General features: G+C 42.2%; 1 protein-coding gene across 9 annotated transcripts in view; it reads left to right on the plus strand.

Moving 5' to 3' along the window:
- The window catches only part of RAD51B (RAD51 paralog B), a 914,255-nt gene that overhangs the window by 710,371 nt on the left and 180,814 nt on the right, over positions 1-23,070 (plus strand). Inside the window, exon 11 of one of the 9 annotated variants that reach the window (XM_063793607.1) lies at positions 11,675-15,027. The exons of the other annotated variants lie outside the window; for them this stretch is intronic. Within the exon in view, the coding sequence (XP_063649677.1) occupies positions 11,675-11,694 (20 nt within the window). The 3' untranslated portion in view covers positions 11,695-15,027. Of the gene's footprint in view, positions 1-11,674; positions 15,028-23,070 lie in introns of those variants that run through there. 9 annotated transcript variants of the gene reach the window in all.

Genomic DNA, 23,070 nt, shown 5'->3' on the forward strand with positions numbered 1-23,070 from the left:
CCTCAAGTACACTTTAAAAGTTGGACATAAATCATAAAGTATAAATAAATTAAGTTTTATCTGATCTCTTGTAAAAACCCATGATCAGCCTGTTAAAATTCATATTACTAAACATCTTGACCAGTAAATGTCAGGAGGGTGGCATGAAGAGCAAGAAAGAGAAAGCTCTGAGTCCATATTTAGTGGGGAAAAAAATCCTGGCAAATATAGATTTGTTCAGAACTAATTATTTACCTTTTAAAATGGGTTACTTAATACTTATTCTAGTATGTCCTGTGAGCATCTGTTGGGTGTCAGGCACAGTTTTAAATGTTATTTCATTAATTTTGTGAGGTAGGTATTATCATTTCTAGCTGAAGAATAAGAAAACTAAGAATCAAACAAGTTAGATAACTTGCTCCCAGTCTCTCAGTTAGTAAGTGATAAGTCTGCAGAAGAAACCCTGGTCTGTCCAACTCCAAGGAATTCACAACCCTATTCTGTTTCATCAAATACAGGTTTTCTTTCTCTAGGTGGGTTATGTTGAAATGGTGAACCAGGCTGAAGCCACAGGTTGACTGAGTTCTAAATCCAGAAGCACAGCTAGAGGCTCCTGTGGAATGAGAGGGACTAAAATTGCTTCAAGTGCAGTGGATTACTGGGGTTAGACTCACTTCTAAAAATGAAACACTGAAGTGGGGCTTTCTTTTTTTCTTTGTTTTTGAGACAGGATCTCACTCTGTCACCCAGGCTGGAGTGCAGTGGCACAATCTTGGCTCACTGCAACTTCCTCCTCCTAGGTTCAGGCAATTCTCCCACATCAGCCTCCCCAGCAGCTGGGACTACAGGCGCGTGACACCACGCCAGGCTAATTTTTGTATTTTTTGGTAGAGACAGGGTTTTGCCATGTTGGCCAGGCTGGTCTTGAACTCTTGACCTCAGGTCATCTGTAAGGTGGAGCTTACTAGGAAAGAACGTTGAAAAACAGCTGCTGATGATATATCTGAGACTATTTCTTATAGGAAACTGTAGGTCTATGGAGGCAGGAGAAATAATCACAGCCCAGCAACCAGAAGCTAGGATGCTTTCACTACTAAGGGAGAGATCACTAACACCATAGCTGGGAAAGATCTTAAATCATCACTTGATTCCGAACCAGAGACCTCTACAAAATCTCTAGGATAGAAGAAAATGAGGAGAAAGAAGAAAGAAGACCTTACTCTCAAAATTAGTATCGAAGCAAAAATATTCAACACTAAGAAAACCAGTCAACAAAATCAACATTTGTTATCTAATCTTGTCCAAAAGAAATTAAAATAATGGAACAATCTGACTAAAACTTTAAACTAAATTTGTCTAAATACTCAAAGAGAAATAACATCTACTTTAAAAAGGATATTGTGAAATAAAGCAGGCAGAAATAAGAATTGGCAAATATGAAAAAGAATGAATTAAAAAGATAAAATTCACAGATAGGATAAATTCTAGACATGAAATAGATGAAGAGAAAATTAGTGAATAGGAAGATAGTATTTAAGAAGCCACCAAAACGTAGCGCAAGTCAGAGTTAAGGGCATGAAGATATACTGAGAAGCTCCAATTTTTATACATACATATCAGATAGTAAACCTATCTACCTCAAGGATAAAAATGATAGTATTAAAAGTTGTGGCTGGGCACAGTGGCTCACACTTGTAACCTCAGCACTTTGGGAGGCAGAGGCAGGAGGATCTCTTGAGTCCAGGAGTTCAAGACTAGCCTGGGCAACATGGCGAGACCCCATCTCTACAAAAAATTTTTTAAAAAATGCCAGTCATAATGGCATGCACCTATAGTCCCAGCTTCTTCGAGGGCTGATATGGGAGGATTGCTGGAGCCCAGAAGGTCAAGGCTACAGTGAGCCATGATTGTGCTACTACACTCCAGCCTGGGCAACAGAGAAAGACCCTGTCTCAAAAAAAAAAAAAAAAAAAAAAAAAAAAAAGAGATAAAGAAAGAAAAAAACAAAGTTACCAGGGAGAAAAGAGAGTTATTTATAAAGGAATGATAGCTGCATTGATAATAGACATCTTACTAACAATAGATTCCAGCAGACCGTGGAGTAGTATCTTCAAATATCTGAAAGGGGAAAAAAATCACTTGTAAAGCCAGAGTTTTATACCTAGCTAAACTAGCTTTCAAGAGCCAATTTAAAAGAAAGGCAGTTTTAGGATTTTTTTTTTAAATGAAGTTTATATCAGTCTTGAGTCTTCACTGAAAGAACCATTAAAAGATGTATTATATCAAGAAAAACTCAGTTTCAAGGCAGGACATAGAAATCAAGAAACTATAGTGGACACAGAAATAAATAAGTTAAAATAGACTTACTTCAACTGACTATAAAATAACTAAATCTAGAGTTTAAAATAAAAGTTAAATAAAAAAGTAATATGTTGAGATAATATGTTAGTAGAAAGAGTATTTACTGGGTAAAGTGTGCTAAGAGTCTTGCCTTGTTCAGGGAGGAGGATAAGATATTGAAAATTTTAGACTTTGAAACATATATAATTAAATGTGTATGGTAAAACTTTAGGGTAATTATGAATAGAAAAGAACATCAATCTATAGGTTCTAAACCAACAAATGAGAAAGCAGAATATAGAAAATCTCACCAACCTAAGAGAAGACAGGAAAGACAAAAAAAAATGAAAGAAGACAGGAAAGAAGAAAAAAACCTGAGAGAAGATAAGAAAGAAAGAAAATAAATAGAAAACTAAATAAAATGGAAGAAGTCAGTCAAATATGATGGTAACTACAATAAATGTAAGCTGATTAAATGTGTCTATTAAAAATTGGAGAATATCAGATTAGAATTTTTAAAGTATTCAGTTATAAGCTATTTTCAAAAGACCCACTTAGGCCAAACCACACAAATAAAGAGATGACAAAAGACATACCACAAAATGCTAACCAAAAGAAAGGTGGGTGGTGTCACAGTAAGGCAAATGGAATCTAGGGAAATATATATTAATAGGGATAGAGAGATATATAATGATATAAGAAAAGATAATATTCATGAACCTATATGCCCCTAAAAACATAACCTTGAAATTCAAAACATGTAAAGCAAAAACTAAGAAAATGTAAAAATGTAAAATTGTGGTAAATTTAAATTTATTTTTACAGAAATTTATTAAAAACATAAAAGATATAACCACAAACTGATATATCCTTTACTCGAAATCCAACAATAGGCCAGGCATGGTGGCTCACACTTATAATCCTAGCACTTTGGGAGGCCAAGGCAGGAGAATCACTTGAGTTCAGGAGTTTGAGACCAGCCTAGACGAGATAGGAAGACCCTGTCACTACGAAAAATAATTTAGAAATTAGCCAGATGTGGTGACTACTCTGGAGGCTGAGGAGGGAGAATTGCTTGAGCCTGGGAGGTTGAAGCTGCAGTAAGACAAGGTGACATGCCACTGCCCTCCAACCTGGGTGACAGAGAGAGACCCTATCTCAAAAACAAATAAAAACCAAAGTCCAACAATAGAGAATATATGTTCTTTTTTGACAATATGTTGAACATTTACATAAATTGACATAACAGGCCACACAAAGGAAGGTCTCAACAAATTTGTAAGAATTGATAACTTACAGAGATATTTTCTGACCACAGTGGAATCTGATTTTTAAAACTCAATAAAAGATGTGTTTAAATCTAGAAGCAAGGAAAACAATAGATTAAGCCTGAAAAAAGCAGAACAAAATAAAACTATCAGAAATTAACGGAAAAGAAACAACAACAAAAGAATGAACAAATCCAGAAGTTGATTATTCAAAATTACTAGTAAAATAGATAAAACCCTAGCAGGGCTGCTCCAGAAAAAAAGAAAATGCAATAAATAATATTAAGAATTAAAAAGAGAACATAATTTATAATGATAGATACAATTGGAATGAAAAAATCATAAAAAATAGAATGAGCAAATCTATGAACAACTTAATACTAGTAGAGGAAGTTAATGATTTTTTTAGAAAAGTAAATTTTGAAAGTTGAATCAAGAATAATTAATTAGAAAATCCAAATCAACCAATAACCCATGTAGGAAATGAATTGCTACCACAAATCAGAGCCTTCTACCCAAAAGACATTGGGCGTAGGTGGATTTCTGGGATGTTTGGCCAACCTATCAAGAACAGCTAACCCTTATGTTACACAAACTGTTTGAGAGTGTAGAAGAAAAGGGAAAGTGACTCATCTTATTAGGCACTTGATACCAAACCTAAGAATACAAGAACAGACTAATCCATTATAAACATAGATGAAATTTTTCTAAATAAAATATTAACAGAGATGACATGTCTTAATATAGATGCAGAAAAAATTATTTTCTAGAATTCAAAGTCCCTTTATTACATAAACTCTTAGCAAAGTAAGAATAGGCAGGAACTTCCTTAACTTGATAAAGAACATATAACCAATACCTTTATAGACAACACACTCAATGATAAAACTTCAGAAGAAAGATGATACCTACTATCACCCTTATTATTCAATATCATTCTGGAAGTCCTACCAGTGCAATGAGAAAAGAAAGAGAAATGAGGTATAAGAATTGAAAAGAAAACAGACAAACCTATCTTTCTTTAAAGATAATATGATTATTTACACAGAAAATCCATTGAATCCATTGTATAGGAAAATTATTATAAATAATAAGAGATTTCATTGAGTTTGCTGAATACAACATCCATATACAAAAGTCAACAGCATTTTCTAGGCACTAGGTAAAACTAATTGGAAGGGAGACAGAGACTGAGATTGTAGCTGGAGGGGAATGTATCAAAGTAGGATTTTTAAAAATGGGAGATTCCTGAGCACTTTGTTTGCTGTTGAGAATAATCCAGTAGAGTGAAAGAAGTTGATTGTGCAGAAAATAGAGGTGGATGACTTAGGAATAAGTCCTGGAGACATCAAGAGAGGATGGGATGCAAAGCACAAGTAGAGGTGTTTGCCTTTAAGAGAAACAGAGCTACTTCTTCCATTGTAATGAGAAGGAAGACAATTCCTATGCCAGTAGTTGTACAGATGTCACAGTGGAGGGATGAGGGAGTTTCTGTCTGATTATTTCTGTTTTCTCAGTAAGACATAAATTGAGATCATCAGTTGAGAGGGGATGATCATTGGAGGTCTGAGGGGAGAAGAGATAAATAGTGACCTCAGAAAAGTTAAAATAAACTTTACTATGGAAAAAAAATGTAGCCTTTCTGAGCAATGTTGAGTACTCATTTGAGGACTGCAGTCATAGATTTAAAGTGTAATCAGTCAACTCAGTGGAATTACTTTCTCCATTAATCTTAAATTGCTTCAGGACTGTTTCAGCCTAAGCCAGTAGCTGGGTTTAACCAAATTTGAAGATTTTTCTAGGAGAGTTTGGCACGAGGAGAGAGGGGCAAAGGCGTGTAAGGCAGTGTTTATAACAGTGGCCCATGGAATTGATCATGGGTAAAGAGAAAACAAGGACATGCAAGGAGGTGATAAATAGAACAAAACAAAGCAAAACAAAACAAACAATAAAAACAGACAAGCAAGTGAGCTTAACTGATTGGTCAAAAAATTATTGGAGTAGAAATACTACAGAAGGTTGGCTGGAAGGATGAAAATGGTGGTCGGCGTATAACAATTGAAATCTAGACTTGAAAAGTGGTGATGACAAGGCTAGGCTATGGCCATTTTAATGTAGCTGAAGAAAGTGGAAGAATAGATCATTGGAAGTGAGAAAGTCAGGAACTCAGAGACCAAGGATGTTAAAGTCACCAAGAACGATGACAAAAATAGGGGTGAAAGGAAGGGGTTATATGCTCAAGTGTTTAATAAATGAATAATAGGTTATTGATGACAGCAATTCAGTGGGAGAAGGGTTATATAATGTGAAGGAATGAGCATCCAAATAGCTGTGGTTTTTAAAGGATAAAGGAGGAGAAAGGGTTTGGAAGTAGCAGTGGAAAGCAAGGAAGCCCATTTCCCTATCTACAGGCTCTGGGATATGGGACAGTGAGATAAAAAACAACCACACTTTTGGGTGCTATGGGGAAAAACCACATCCTCAGGGCCAATCAGGTTTCGGTGAAGGCACGAAGATGAACAGAATGTTCAAAGAAGAAGATAAAGATTTAGAGGATTTCCAGAAAGCTGAGTGGAGTGGGTGGATATTGGGTCAGATATTAATAGCAGTACCAACATACCTTATCATCTGTCCTCCCGCTCCCACCCCCACTAGATTGTAAATTCCACAAGGGTAGAGATCTTTGCCTATTTTGTTCATTGATCTGTCCCAAGGACTAAAACAGTGCCTGGAACATTGTGGATGCTCAATACATATTTGTTGATTGATTGATTAATAGTAGCTAATATTTATTGAGCACTAATGTGCCAAGGGTACTAGTAAGTGCTTTATATATACTATTATTGTTATTATTATTATTATTACTCCCCCCATTTTATAGATGAGAACATTGAGGCACAGAAAGGTTAAGTAGCTTGCCTAAGTTCATGGGACTAGCAAGTTGTAGAGCCAAAGTTCAAACACTCTCTAGCTCTGGTTTGGTTCTGGAGCCTCTGTATTCTTAAATTCCAAATTACCTCACCTTTTCATGGTTGGTGGATGTACAGAACAATCTCAAAGTAGAAGCCCAGGTAATGGTAAAAGACCAAGGAGGCTAGACCTCTAGTGGAGACTGAGGTTAAAAGTTAAACAATAAATATGAACACTGATTTCAAAAGTTAGTCTAAAAGCTAGCCTAGGGCATTTGCTGCCTCTAATGTCCTATACTCTTGTTCATCTCCTATTGTGATTGTGATCAAGGCACCTTCTACTGTCAGTTCCCAGATCTTTTTATTTCCCACCCCCACCCCTCACCCCCACATATTGCCCTTCTTCGTTATTTTTAGTTTCTGCATATTCCCATTCCGACACCTGGCAAACCTGCCACTCTTTTCCACTGACTTCTCTTAAGGGCAGTCAGGTGCATTGGGACCTAATTTCTAAGCATTTGAATAGTGACACGTCGAGCTTACAGCAGGCCTTAGGATCACCAGGCTGACTCACTGTCATACAGATTCCAACTACAAAAATCATCTGGGAGCACCCTCCGAAGTGCTAGGATTCTGCTGGCTGTTTTATGAACAGCTCATACTATGAAGTGGAAAAGTAAAGGAACATTCCAACATTTCAGGAAAACCAAGGAAAAAAATGAGTATGTGTAACTGGATGGAGGAAGCCTGGGATAGTACCACTATTTCTGTGTGAAGTCTCTCCTAACCCTCAGTGAGATACATGCTCACTAGGGTCAGGCACATGAAAGGTCTCTAGGAGCACTTGGAGGTTTGGACCAGAGATCAGGACCCACAGTGCACTGGTACTGTTGTGTGTGCTAAGGTTCTTTGGGTGCATGCAACAGAAATACTTCTGGCTAATGTAAGCCAGAGTTTAAAAGAAGGATATACGGGTCCCACAGGATTGAGGGAAGGCTGAAGAAGCAGTCTTAGAAATGGGTAAGAAGCAGGCAAATTCCAGAAACTAGGAAGCAGGAAACACAAGGCTCACAAGAGTCCCACAGGTCTGGTCAGGACACTCCACTTGGATGGGATGAAACTCCTGACATCTCCATTCTTTTTGTCCCTCTGTTCAAAATTCACCTTCCATTGAAGGGAGCATCTGATTGGCCCAACTTGGGTCAAAAACCTCCTAATTGCCAGCAATATCCACAGACTGTATCCTACTGGGAAAAGATAATCCGCCAAAAGGAAATTAGATTGTTATTAGGAAAGGGAGATGAGTGCTAGGTGCCCTGGCAGCCACCATTCCCAACCCCTCCCTGGATGTTTAAGAATATATAAAACATTTCAACTTGAGAAAGCAGATTGAATTTTTTTAGAAAAGAATATGTAAAACTGTATTTCTTCTCCAGCTGTACTTTCCGAGCCCTACATTGGTCTAAATGGAAGGATAGCTTTCAGTACCAGCCCAGTCATGCTTTTGCATGATTACCTCTATCAAACTCTATTTCTTTGGAAGGAACTCTTAAATTTACTGTCACATAAATGTTTCCTGGTAGCTCAAGTTATCCTTTGTAAAATTCTGTCTACCTCTACAGCTTGAAGTTAATTTTCCTTAAGTCTTCAAAAATAAAAGTTCAGTCTTGTTATTGATTTAGAGCCTTGTGGAAATTTTTTAGTATTTCCTTACTCTTTTAAATAGTCTTTTTCCCCCCTTTTGCTGCTTTTCCTATTGGTTTTCTTTCATTAAAAATTGAGACCCAGCCAGTCGCAGTGGCTCATGCCTGTAATCCCAGCACTTTGGGAGGCCAAGGTGGAAGGATCCCTTGAGCCCAGGAGTTTAGGACCAGCCTGGAAACAGAGATGCTGTCTCTACAAAAAAAAAATTGAAAAAATTAGCTGGGTGTGGTGGTGAGCATCTGTAGTCCCTGCTACTTGGGAGGCTGAGGTGGGAGGATCACTTGAGCATGTGAGGTAGAAGCTGCAGTGAGCCATGACTGCACCACTGCACTCCAGCCTGGGTGACAGAGTGAGGTCCTGTCTCAAAAAAAAAAAAAAAAAGGCACCCAAAATTTTTAGAATGACTGTCACAATAATAGCACATGTCCCTGAATAGAGATCCTACCTTAATGTTGGTTAAAGGGGGTTGCTCTTAAAAAGGAACCATGGCCAGGCATAGTGGCTCACGCCTGTAATCCCAGCACTTTGGGAGGCCGAGGCGGGCGGATCACGAGGCCAGGAGATTGAGACCATCCTGGCTAACATGGTGAAACCCCGTCTCTACTAAAAATACAAAAAAATTAGCTGGTCGTGGTGGCGGGCACCTGTAGTCCCAGCTACTCGGGAGGCTGAGGCAGGAGAGTGGCGTGAACCCAGGAGGTGGAGCTTGCAGTGAGCCGAGATCGCGCCACTGTACTCCAGCCTGGGCGACAGAGCAAGATTTCGTCTCAAAAAAAAAAAAAAAAGGAGCCATGAATCGCTGAAACAGATTTTATTTTTGTTTTTGTTTTATTTACCTCTGCAATATCCTTTTAAGATCAGTGTGATAGGAGACCCATCCTAAGGGATTGTTGGAAAAGAGGAAAAACCCTTAATGAAAAGTACTATCGTTTTAGTTCTTCTAGATTTAGCCCATATCTTGAGATTAAAAAGACAATTAATGGGATATTTTGAGTGAGACCTTCACATATATGCTCCCTTTGATAAAATTTGTGTCTGTGGCAGTTTTTTTTTTCTTAATCGGCCTTTTCATTTCTTTATTTATTAGTTTAAAATATTTCCATGTGTAATCTCATTTTAGTTTTCAAACGAATTGGTTAGAAGAGGTATTTTGTCCCCATTTTAATTATGTAGAAACTGGTTCACGAAAAGATGATGATTTACCCAAGGTCATGTAGCTAAGTGGTCAAAAAACCAGGCTGAGCATCAAGATGTCTTCATTTCTGGGTGTTTATTTAAGTCAGCGATCTCAAACTGGGGCCAGTAACACACTTAGGTCTTGCTAGGAGGGGACCCTGACTTGGACCCCACGCTTCAAAGAGCCTAACTCTGGCTCTTTCCAGTCCCATGGGCCAAAGAGCCAAGACACCTCACATTCTGGGTCCCAGGTTCCCAGAGTCCTGTCAAATGTCACCAAGTCCATTTGAGTCTGTCCTCCTAAGGGCATTCTGCACCTTTGATGTGAGCAACATTAAGCCAGAGGGACAGCCAAGGGGAGGCTGTTTGAGGAATCAGGGGATAGACAGAGCTTGACTCCCACAGGTGTGCAGGCTGGAGCTGGGGTGAGAAGGGGAGGGCCGGGGGCCAGGAGCCAGCTCTTCTCTGCTGCCCTGTATCTGTGTGCAACTCCAAGATGTCCCAGGACTCTGAATTCTCACACCTGGCTGCCAGGTCTTTAGGAAGGCATATTTTTTCATTGTAGGCAAACAGAATATATTTTGTTTAACAGTTAGTGAGCTTGATTTATACTTTTAAATATTTAGACATATGATATGGGGCCTCCATTTGTACTCTTGCTCCAGGCCCTGCAAATGTTAGGGGTGGGCTTGCAGAACGCCAACATAGTTTGTTTGGCTAGCACACCGCTTTTTTTTTTTTTTCTTTTTTACATCTTGAATTAGTTTCTAACACTAACAATTGGGAGATTTTGTATAAGAATAGAGATTTCTGATTTCTCTTTTTTAAAATTACAGAAAATCATGGGCCTGCCTACTTGTATGGCGAAAAAGAGCTGGGGCTGAGCAGGATCAGCCTGCCCTGGGTGGGGCTGGGCCAGTGTTTTCTAATTGGCCACAGTTCCCACCTGTTTCCCTTCTCTCATTTCGGTAACCTCTGATCTCTCTGGCCCCTGAGGGCATTTGAGTTTGTCACCCTTGATTTACATCCTTCTTTAGATATGTCCTTTCTATATAAAGCCACCATGCCATCACATTTAACACATTGTTTTTGCCTCTTTTCTACAACTTCCCTCAAAGAAAGTTTTTTTCTCCATTAGCTAAGTGTAAATCCCTACATTTTAGTATGGATAAATGCCTATAATTTTGCCATCTTATTCCCTAACTTCTGAATCTTGGGGAATCATTAAAACAACAGCTAGGAACTTCAAGAGAGCAGTCGCTCTCCACAGGGATCCCCCCTTTCTCCATGCCATGCGAACTGGAAACCCAGTGCAATGGATTTTCTCACTTTGACCCCAGTGAGGGAGGGAGATTTTTGATAACTGACAAAGAGCTTTTGTTCAGGTTTGCAACAGGATGGATCAGCCAGCCCTACCTCATGGCCCCATGCTTCTTCCAGGTTCATCTTCCCCTTCTGCCCCAGAAAAGCCCCCAGCCACAGCCTCCTTGCCTCCAAGTCGCCAGCACTCCGCCCCCTCCTCCGCCCGCCTCTCAGTCTGGAAAACAGCTTTGCACGTTAACCTCCAGGGGCATTCACAGGGTTTCCAGAGGGGTCCCCAGCCCCACAGGCTGCCAAAATAGGCTCTTTACACTCCATAGATGGGAGAGAAAAATCTGCTTGTTCGGTTGCAACTGTCAAGCAAAGGACATGCTGAGCTCAGATAGAAATAGCAGCAGGGTCAGGGCAGGGCAAGGCCCCAGCATTTCATTAGCTCGGCCCAGCTAAGGGTGATTGAATGCACACAGTGGCCCATGAATGGGGCCATGGAGGGCAGCCACACAGTGCAGCACAGAAAAATCATTCTTTGGCCGCTGTCAGCTGGCTCAATGGGACTTAATTATCGGGATAATGAGAACTGATTTTCATTGTTTTAATTTTGGGGAAGGGGTGAGAAAGGAGGGACTTTTCTTCCTCATCTGGGTGAAAGGATGCTAAACTGTGGCCTCTAACGGTCCCGTATCCTCCAGGCTGCTGTTGGCTCCTGTGTTTGCTGTTCTTTATCAGTGCTGTAAGAGAGTGTTAGGATGGTCATCTGTGTCAGTGTCTCCTTTAGGGCCTATAAACCTGGCAGGATGTGTCCTCAGAAGAGCATTTCTGTGCTGGCATCCACGGTGAGCAGCTGTACCAAAGCAATAGAGGGACAGAGAGAAGCCACTGGACAGAGCTGCCCATGCTCAGCCCCTTCCAAATGCCTCCAGGACATGAGGGAATCCTACCCTGCTCCTTTTTTTTTTTTTTTTTTTTTTTTAAATACAGGATCTAGAGAATTCAAATGATCTGCTCGAGGCAAACATAGGATCATCTGAGTTCCTTGCACCCTGTTCAAGGTTCAAGAGCCTAGGACTCTACTGCAGACCACACCACAACACTGTTGGATCATCAGACCTCTTCTAGCTACAAATCCTTGACAATTGAGATAAGCTCCACTTACATGAACCCTGAAAGTCATTACATATGACTTATTCAGCCCTCCCTTATTCAATTTGATTCACTTGCCACCTTCCCAAGATCTTACTCTTCATGTGGAAATGAGAGACTTATTTATTGCTCAGCTTGTTCCCTCATTTCTCTAGGTAACATGTACTACTAGTGGGATCATCAAACAATAAGTATTTGCAAAACTGGGCTTAGCGTGGTTCTAGGTGCTGTGCAAATATATAATGACACCCCCCAACCCAAAGAAAGTCATCTGGGGAGACCTGAAACAATTAGAGAAACACACAAGGGGACCCTAATTGAATGTGAATCTCTCTAGCCAACCAAAAGAAAGAGAGGGTGGGTTTAAGGGTAGTGAGGGACACTTTGTGAAGAAATGACAGCTTGTGAGGACTCCAAGGTTGAGTAGAATTTCAACAAAGAGCAAAGAATGGAATTGGATGGTGTGTTCGAGAGAAGGAAACAGACATTATTGGAATAAAGATTCCATGTAGGGAAGAAGGTTGAGTTGAAGAGTAGGGCCAGATGATGTGAAGTTTGGAAAGAGAGGCAGGGCATGCTTTCTTCACCCACAACTATAATACATCTTTGACCATAAAAAGTGGTTGTTATTGCTATCATTTGTTTTTGTTTTCACTTTGCCCCTTCAAGTTCTTGAAAAAGATAGGCATAAAAGAAGAGGGTATGCCCTCATTCATGGAGCACAGAGAAGGAAGCCCTCTGTGATGTTTCCAGATGTGTAGGTTTAGGTTCTAGACCAGTGCTGGTGCCTTCCTGGGACTGCCCAAGCCAATCACCAGGGAGAGGCTGCAGATCCTTTCTCTGCTCAGCTCCGTTCGGGCTCCTCTTTTCTTGAAGATTTGACAGATATTGGTTAAGTTCTTCAAATCTGACAACTGGGTTCTTTGTGGCAAAGAATAGGTGGCTAAGGAGAACTGGCTCTAACAGGCTAATAGCCTACCTGGCCCCTTTCCAGCAGGAGAAATGCCATAGTCCTTCCCAGAAGCACATCTTATATGCACAGTCCTCACAGAGTGTGTCTGTGCGTCAGAATCAATTAATCATGCCTGTCAGGAGGGGGAATGGCCCCTCTGGCTGAAACAGTGGAAGGAGCCCTCGTGATTGAAGACCACTTTGCCTTGGAAACTCATGCAGGTCAGAGGGGAAAGTTGAGTCTAGATGGCATGCGGTATTCCTTGGGTATGTTTTCTCATCCCTGAAATTTGCCCATGTCACCCAACTAACTGCTTGTAGCAAAGCTGTATTGTCAGTGCAATCCTTTGGGGCCTTGTTTGGGCCTGAAGAAGCCATTCATTTCTTAAAGAAGAAAAAGCTGGCAAAGTGGAATTTGTAGTAACAGCTGTTAGTATTTAAAACTTTTGTTTCAAGATCTTCAGGCACTTAAAAATGACTTTAAATGGCCACTCTGCAAGAGTCTATCTTTTACATGGCAGCCTGTGAGATCTTTCTCAAAACAAGCCTCATCTCATCTTCTCTTTTATTGAGATCCCCATTGGTCCTCTATTTTGTATAGAAGTGGTTCCCAAACTTTTTTGATTTAACACCCCATCAGTAAACAATTTTGAATAGGTACTCCCAATATACATGTATTTCTTTTTATATTATACACATGTATTACTTTCCTAATATATTATGTACATTATAAAACATATACAAAAGTAATTTTTTTAAAGGCTGAGATAAAGATGAAGTAAGCAATAGTTTAAAATGTCTTGTCAATTATGATGGCTTCATACTGTCATTAGCTAATATGTCAAAGCACAATAAATATGTCAGGGGAGTTCCATTTATATCATTCGAATGATATAAATCCTTATATCTAGTAGTTTTCATGGAAATTTCTAACTGTTTTGGCTGGACTTCTTGTTACATGCAAATATTTGGTCATTGTCTTCACTTTGTAATATGGCCGAAGAAAACTTGTTCTAAGGGCAGTGTCAATGCTATTATTCTTATTATTTGCTTGTGCTTATACTACTAATATTATCTTTGATCCATTGTTTCCATGCAGGAATATCTTAATCCACTTGTCCATTTTGTGTGTATTAGATTAAATTTGATAATATCCATAATCCAATGAGTCAGGAATGTGCAAATTGTAGTGATTCATATGTCATTGAAAGCCCCAGGGGAGTGAGGACTGAGGACACCATTTGCCGCCTCTGCAATGTGCAGGTCCTAATCTTGCCACAAGATATCTCATGAACAATTCATGACACATAACAATGGCTGTGAGGAGCCCGTTGTCAATATTTATATCAAATGTTGTAAGACCATGTTTTTTATTTCCTAGAAAAAAATAAGTTCAAATTCTAGTACTTTCTGACTACTAAATTCTAATGGATCATCTTGTGTATCTCTGGGGCATGCATCCTATTTGGAGACCAGATGTCTACAGGATGGATTTCAAACCCATTAGCCTTGACTTACAGGGTCCTTCTCTGTCCAAACTCAGCCCATCTTTCCAGCCTCATCTCCCATTGTTCCCTGTCTTATACCAAGGAGACATCCCATTGCTTTTTAAACATGAAATATTCTTTAATAACTCCATTCTTTTGTGCTTACTCTTCCAGCCAACTGGAATGCCTTTCTCCCATTCTCTAACCCAAGTTAAATCTTCGTAAGATGTCTGATTCCCTTAGAGCAGAGGTCAGCAACCTTTCTGTAAAAGGCCAGTGGTAAATATTTCAAGCTTTGCAAGCCATATTGTCTCTGCCAACTACTCAATTTTATCATTGTAGTGCAAAAACAGCCATAGGCAATATGTAAACAAATAAGCATGGTTGTGTTCTAAAAAAAATTTCTTTACAAAAATAGGTAGTGGGCTGGATTTGGTCCTTGGGCTGTAGTTTGCCAACCCCTGCCTTAGAGAACCTGTCACTCTTCTACTACTGCCATCCTAGCTTTTTCTCCATGATTATCTGTTTACAAGCACATTTTGCCAAAATACTAAATTCTTTGAAGTCAATACTTTTATTCCTATTCCCTAAAAGCTAGAAATCTGGAAATAGAAATGATTCAATAAAGACATATTATTGAATATCAAGAATTATCATTATGTTGCTGGTGGAAAAAAGTGGAGAAAAATTCTTCGGTTGGGTACAAGATTAAATGGCTTACTTCTAAGATTTATCTAAAATAAAAGATTATATAAAAATACAAATTAATGAGATGGAAGGATTTGTCTTGAGTTGGAACTAGGTCTTCTAAAAGGGCACTCAGTGTCCTGCTCATCTGATCACCCATGTTCATATTCCTGCCACATTGTTTTGGCCCACAGCTTCGATGAGACCTAGAGAATCACTTCCTTTTCAACCATACAGCTACTGCTGGGACCAACCGCTCCCTACATTTGTATAATGCTGTATGGTTTTCAAAGCAAGTAGCACAATTCCTATTTTGTAGATAAGGCAATTGAGGCATATTAAATGACTTGCCCTATGAATGATGTAACTGGGACTTCTGATTCCTAATCTAGGACTCTTTTTGTTACACCAGACAGCCTCTCAGGAAATTAGAACAAAAAAATGACATATTGCTAAATTAAGTCAAAGAATAAATTAACCCCATTTGAAAGTCCAAGGAGACCTTCAGACAAATGTGTATCAGAATTTCAATGGTATTTGGCAGAATTCGCCTAATGGAAGTGTGGACACCCTGCCAACTTTGCATAAGATACATAAATCTCAAAATCAATTTAACTAACTTTCATTTATCTTGGAAACACAAAAATTTAGACTAGAACTTGGCAGGAATAAAGAGATTTACACCAAGCCTGCATCCCCACTACTCTTGTAAACTGTTTCATGAACCCCAGTGTTGAAGACCTCACTGTTTTGTTTGACTCTGAAGGCCGCCTACGCATACTTGCTGCTGGAGGAAGGTTAATACTGACTCAGAAGCAAGAGGACCACTGACTGAATCACCACCACTTACTACAGTCCTCTGCTCTGTATTCCTTGGAAATCTCTTGCCTCAGCTTGGGCTTAACCCAACCCACTTAGAAGGAGAGAACAATTTTACAGCCCCGCATGGAGTGACTCCAAGCCAATCGTATCTGTTTCCAAGTGATCTGACGCAGCAAGCAGATTGTATTTCCTTTGGAGGCTTGGCTGAGAATTGTTGGGTTGGCAACACTGAACCAGAGTGAATAAAATAAGACTGTCAAGAAAAATCTGAAATGGCCCCTAAAGAGATAGGACTAATGAAATGCTCAGGTCAGGGGTGGGGTGCTTTCTGGGCAGACTGAAAAAAGAAAGGAGGACCAGGTGACCATGTGTGAAATTCAAGAGTCAACAATGATCTAGGTAAGCCAGGCAGATTGGCACATGCCCAGTACTTTTCTGAGAGCAGGCATCAAGCCTAAAAAAATGCACAAAATCTACCTCTTATTTTTATTCTTACCTTTAATCAGATTTTTTATTGAAGTTTTTTCATGGTTGGTTACCTATCCACCTTCCTCCCATCCTGCCAAAGAAGGCAGGGACTCCAAATGCATTTGCCAAAAACCAACAGACCACTGTGTTCAATTATTGTGGGCTTAGGGAATAGTAATTAAGGAGTTCCAGGGATGGGATGTGGGAGCAGCAAAGGAGTTAGGTTTCACTTAAGGTCCTTGGGAATAAATAAATATTCTGTCACTAGGATGAATGGGGTTGGTTCTTCACAGATCATGTAAAGGGACAAGCTTAGCCCTAGAACCAACTCATGATCCAGATGAGTTTCTGTTCAGATGGATAAGGGCATATCTTTGAGCACCAGGTTCCATGGGCACATATCTGGTTCATTATTCTTTGCTTTGCTTTGCTTGTGCAAAATTATTTTCAAAGGCAAAGACACGGGGACAAAGTTGGGCTCTTTGAGGCTGTTCCTTGAGCAAAGAGGTGTATGCCTCTGGCTGCCCACTTGGCAGTGGATATCTTCATGCTTCTTTTTTCCACCCAAATATTATGGCCACTGGAGTATTTGTAGGAAACAGTCTAAAAAAAGACAACACTCACTTCCCCTTGCTTCAGGCTCTTCACAGTCAACTCCACTGGCATGTTTCAGGCACCTGCTGTGTGCCAGGCATTTTTTTTCAGAATGGAACAATATTGCCCTTGTCCTTAATGCCTTAACTGTCTAGCAGGAAAGACATTATTATGAGTACCTGGGGCAGAAACAGTGTGAGAAACATTTTGGAGACCCAAAGGAAGGGGCCATTGTAAAGAAGTTCCACCAGAGTAGAGGTAAGAACGGGGAGAGGGCATGCCTATAGACACCTATCCATCATTCGCTTGTCCACACATTGATTTCCCTAAATATTTATTATCTGCTTGTTATCTGCCAAGAGTGAAGGGCTTGGGATTCACAGATGAATAGGACATGGAATACAGAGTAGGGGGTTGGGCAGAAGAACGGAGTGGTGGGAGAAGGAGTTGAAAAATAGATTGGGCCGCATTAGTAAGACTTTTGCTTGCCAAGTTGGGTCTGAATTTTGTTCTGTAGGTAATGAGGAGCCTCTGAAGGTCTTTCTACAAGGGGTGGCACAGATACCTGCCCCACCCCATTATTTCCTACCCTGCAACTTAGAAGTATTTTATTCATGTATCTGTTTTTTAGCTTGCTTCTTGTTTGATTCCCTAACTGGGATGTGAGTTCCACGAGGACAGGGACCCTACTGTATCCACCACTGTATTCCCAGTTCTGGGCACAAAGTCTGGCACACAGTGGGTCACCAGCAAATATTTTACTTACTGAATAATCAGATCTGTGTTTAGACAGTTGTCTCCAGTTGATACCATGGAGGGAGATCCAAGGTTGGGAGATCCTGGAGGAAGGACTGGTAGCAGCAGAGAGGTGCTGAGAGCCTAATCCGGGGCTATGGTGGCATAGACAGGAAGGGGAGAGATTTAGAGGACTCATCAGAGTTAACATCATCAGGCCTTGGTGAGGGAGAGGGAGGGTCCAGAGGTTTCCATGTGGATGTCTGAGTAGCTGGTGATATCGTTGACTGAGAGAGAGGAGACAGGGTAGGAACCTTCAGGTGAAGAGGGGCTTGTTATGGGAAGCAAGGGAGCATAGATAGTGAGATCAGTCTTGGACATGTATGATTTGAGACAACCATAGAATGTTCCACTAGAGATGTCCAGTAGACAGTTGGAAATATATGTGGGCAATTCTGGAAGATGGCTGGAGCTGAGGTCACAGGCTTTTGGTGATAAACGAAGCCAACAAAGAGTAAAGTCACTCAAGGAGAGCAGACAGAGTTGAAAGAAAAAATAGAAGCCCCAAAACTGGAGGAATAACATTGGAGGGTGGGAAAAAGGAGCCGGGGGGAGGAGACAGAGGTGTGCTCTGAGAGGCGGGAGGAGAAGAGAAGAGGCCCATGGGATAGCATGGGCCCTACCTAGGACAGGGCAGAGGTCAGTGGGAATGGGAGCTGTTATCTTGGGCGACCAACTCCACTCAGTTCTTACCATGTTAATGTTAATGGCAAACTCTTGGCAATTCTGGGCAAATGAGAAGAGCAGAAACACCTCTGTGCAGTTTATCAGGACTTTCTCCTTCTAGCACACCCTGAGGGTGAGGCCAGAATTAGTCATGTGCTGAATGGTCTGCCTATTTCATGATGTTCTCAGCTTGGAAACATTTTTTTTGTGCAACTCCAACTCAAGCACCAGCAAATCCAGGCTCTCCTCACCTCCTATTACAAATGGCTGTCATGGACTAGACCGGTGCCTAACAAACAGCCCACACTTTGGGATCTGGGTTCAGGTTCCGGCACGATTAGTGCAGGTGGCTTCTGGCTCTAAATCTCTCAGAGGAGACATCTTCTTCTGGGGGCTGATTCACACGTGAGTGCTGATCATGACCTTGTGTCGGGATTAACCTCCTTTCTCAGCATCTCCTGCTACATTCCATCTGTTTCTAAAGACACCTCATTCTGCCTTCCTTCCGGCCATCCACTGTTACCTTTCACTTCCTGTCGGCACGTACAGGCCAGGGACTTTACTCAAGTCACTGAACATTTTGGGGAAATGAAATGAAAACATAAAGAGAAGGCCAGTCCACAAAACAGCTCAAAATGGAGATGCTCTGGCTGAAGGAAGGAGTGTTGGGGTCCAGGAGCCCCGCTCACTCCTCAGCACCCGGGAGCATCACGGAATCTAAGGTGAACCTCCGGGGCAGGAGACACAGCACTGGCCTTAGAGTCCGCAAGCCCGGGTTCCTTGGCCCTGTCTCTTTCCCTCTCTCTGTTGTCTGTAGCTCCCTCCTAGCTCTGAAACTCCAAGTACAAGTGAGCAGGTCATGAGTCACCAAGCCTCTTTTCCTGGGCGTTTTTCCTTCTGGGGAGAGAACAGCCAGGCTTGGACAAAAAGTGTTGGGACACCCTGAAGCAGAACACACTCCCTGTCATTCCTGGCCTCACTCTCCTCCAGAACGAAAGCACCCAGACCTGCAGGCCTTTTTTAGGAATGAAGTCACTGGTCTGTGTAGGTTGACAGAGTGTCCTTGGAAAAGGCTGCTTGGGAAGGAAACTCACAAGGCATGGGTATCCCCACTGGAAGAATCCAGAGCAAAACCCTTCTGGAAATCCCCCACCCCACATATACACAAGGAAACTCCATGGAAGGCATCCTGTCTTGGAGGCCTCAGTGGGTTCCTCCTGGAGAGTTTAAGGGGAGGGAGGCAGAGGAGGAAGGAGAGAAACCTAAAGTCAGCAGGATATTCTCATGTTCTCTCTCTGTTAATTGCCTCCTCTCTTTTTCTAAGAAGGCTGAGATACCGAGGCTTCCTCACCCACCACCCCTTCCTCTACCTCCCCTTAGTGCTGGGTGAGTTCATCCATCAGGACCCCTGCCTGGGACTGTCCTCACTCTCCCGCTGTGGCTCACTTGCCCCCAGGGCCCAGCCCAGCCCTGCCCAGCCCAGCCTGCTGCATGCTTCTACCCAGGCTCCCACTCAGGCTCGTGCGTCACTGCTATTCATCTTGTTTAGTGCTTGGCTTGGCTGCAGATGCTGTAAATATGGTAATTTTAGACTCCCTGATTGGAAAGGATTGCAGAGCGGGTTGTGGGGGAGGACGGCAGTTTGATTTACTCCGCAGGAGCTGGTTCCGAGATGGCTCTCCACCCTCTGTGCACGCCTCTTCTCCAAGCTGTGCCCCATCAGGCCCCACTCTTAGTGTTGAGTCCTGACTTCTTGGGGTCTTGAGAGAAATGAGAGGGACAGAGTGGATGTCTGTGCGTTCTGGGCCTGAAGAATTGCTGGTTAGCACAGAGCATCACATGCAAGGAGGCCGGAAGTGTAGTCAGTGATGCGCAGGGTGGGCGTCCTGACACTGCTAAGACAATGCCCAAGGCTGATGACCCAGGATTATCCCCCCACCCAGGGCACACTGGGGATGAAGTGGGGGCTGCCCGAGGCCTCTGACCCCTTCTGAGCTCTCTCCCTTTTCTGTTCTCCTTTCTTTCCTGACCTCCCTCCATGGGGGGCCATCAGTCCCCAGGGCCTTCTGCCAGGCACTCACAGGGTTGTCAGCAAATCCCTCCTCCCACCCCTTTGTTGAATAAAGACCTAATTTGCATTTGATTACAGGACCCCTGAGTGGGTAGGGGTGTATTCAGATCCCCAGGGAGTGACTGTGAGGCTGGCATTTCAGGCCCTGGGAGTCAGAGTGGGAGCTGAGGGTTTTGAGCCCCAGGAGTAGGTCAGGTTCTTCAAAAGCCACCAGATAGTCTCCCAGCTGTCTGTCTTATCTCCTCAGGACAACCCTAACTCCAAGGCTGGTGACTGAGTCAGACTTGGAACATCCCCGTTTTTGAGCCACAGTCTGTAGTCACAGAATGTGCCAGGGGAGGGATGGGGGGAGAAAAGGAGGGCACAACTCACATTTCTTTGAGCCCCAAACTTCATTTGACCAGTGAGGAGTGGCTTGCACCAAATCATCGGTGCAGCTAACCACAAGAATGTTAGCTCTTATCTGGTGCTTCATCCATGCCCTGGACACATTTTTATAGAAAGATCCAGATGAAGGGAAAAAGAAGTCTGATAGGTATTTCTTTTTACTAAGTCCTGTGGGAAGCTACAGCGGAATCCTGCCACTCTCTGCTGACTGATGGTGAGCTTATGTTTGGTGACAGGAAACTTGCCATCTACAAGGCAGCCTCTTAAAACTTCGGTCAGCTCTGACCGTTGTCTAATAATTCTTCATTGCTGCAAGTTTTCCAGCTGTCCCCCACATCTGTTTTAGTGGTGGTGGAGGATTGGGGGACTCAGAAGGAGGGCGTAGATTGTCCTGCTACAGAAAAAGAACTAGCAGGATTCCTCTGAGGGAGCAACATGGAGAGACTTTCTCACCCCTCTGCAGGCAGGCTCTGCCCCCTTTCACTCACTGGAGTGCTCACTTCCTGTGCACACGCTGCGCCGTGCTCCCTCCTGGCCCATGAAGTGCCAGTCACCGCACACTTGGATTTGTTTACTTTTCCTCCTGGAAATGTGGACATGAGGGCATTATACTCACTTTTCAAAGCAAAGGATTCTTTCCTGGAGGAGTTAATAGTCCTTAGGTGTAAGTACCCCTCCAGTGGTTGTATAGCAGTTGTCTGTTGGGGGACCTTAAGTGATTCATGGAATCTTTCATGCTAAAGATGCATTGCAGCGAAACGTCATTGGTTTGGACCAAATCCGGTTATGGTCTGAAGAACCTCAGGTATGGGACATCCCCAGCAAAGCAGTCTCATTACTCTTTATCCTGCAGAGTCACAGCTTACAGAATCTTCCCTAGAAGAGGCGTGCCTGGTGTACTTTTAAAAATAGATGCGCCTCTTGTGTAAACAGCATTTTGCCTGTTGGAATGTAAATGAATGTTGTTGGAGTGCTTGGAGACAGTTTGTTCTTTTAGTGGATTAGCAATTTCCCCTGCAAATGTTGTTTCATGGTATTTGCTAAGCACATCCTTCCTTCATATGCAATATGGAATTCCATATCAGCCAGCCTAGATGGGCAAAAACTCTGGAAGTTCTGTGTACCCAGTCCATCAATAACCCTAGCAGTGATCTGTGTTCTAGAAAGGCAGGGGTTGGGGATGAGTCCAGGTTTTCTAAAGACATTGGGAAATAACAGCAAATTTTCCAGAGAAGGAGTTGCTTCCAAAAATTTAAAAAATAGTTAAAGAGAGGCATTTATAACCGTGAAGAGTAGTCAACAGAGAAAACAAACATGCCAGTGAATGAACATCCTAGCAGAGGGTGGAGAAAGCAAGCCAGAATAGTGTGGAGGGGGTACAAAAGTTTCAAATTATCTTCCCTATATAAAATTCCCATGATCCCCCAGGCAGTCAGTTTTAACTGCATACCCCAGCACTCCCAAATTCCATTCTTCCGGAGGCCTGGCAAAGCACCTCCTCAGCACTCGCTACCCAGTCCCAGGCCTCAGGCGTGCTCTCCCCACACGGCTGCTGTCCCCATCTTCACTTCCACATCATCCTTGGATCCTAGATCACTGTCCCTACAGCTCACTTCCTTGTTTCCACTCCCTGTCCACACATTAAATATCCATGCTCTGGCCTGGCAGTCAGCAGCCCCATGACCTGGCTCCAGGGCCCCTTCAGCCCCAAGTCGCGTCCCTCGCAGGTTTGATGCCCAAGCAGCAGATTTCTCCCCAACAGAGGCCTCAGAGAGTGCCTGGCTGTGATAAGCATGTGTTGCTGTGATTTTGTCATCTGTCTCCTTGCTTTTGCTTAGGCTGTTCCCCTGCCTTCCTCTCTGCCTGGCAGGATTCCCCCCTTCCCAAGAAGTGCCTGCTTCTGGTCTCCAGTAAGTATCTGACGTCAGTCATATTCTTAAATCTGACCAGCTCACAGTATTTACATCCAGGATTTCTCTCTTTTTCTAGAATGAAAACACCTCCAGGTCAAGGGCTTTCTCTCACACTTATTTACACCTCGGCACCTAGCACAGAGTGCTGTACACAGTGGATGCTTATTTTAGACTGTGATATCCTTAATAATAATAATAGCTCTGCTTTATTAATCATTTTCCATGTGCAGGCACTGGGGGTCTCTCCCCAGATGCATCTTCAGCACAAACCAAAGAGTGTTACCATCAGTTACATTTTATGGAACTTGCCAAGAGCATAGGTAATAAATGACAGAGCTGCGATTTGAACCCTTATTTGTCCCCTCTAGGACTTGCATCTGAAGTCATAAGGGT

This window comes from Pan troglodytes, chromosome 15 (genome assembly GCF_028858775.2).
Source record: "Pan troglodytes isolate AG18354 chromosome 15, NHGRI_mPanTro3-v2.0_pri, whole genome shotgun sequence".
NCBI classification, from domain to species: domain Eukaryota; kingdom Metazoa; phylum Chordata; class Mammalia; order Primates; family Hominidae; genus Pan; species Pan troglodytes.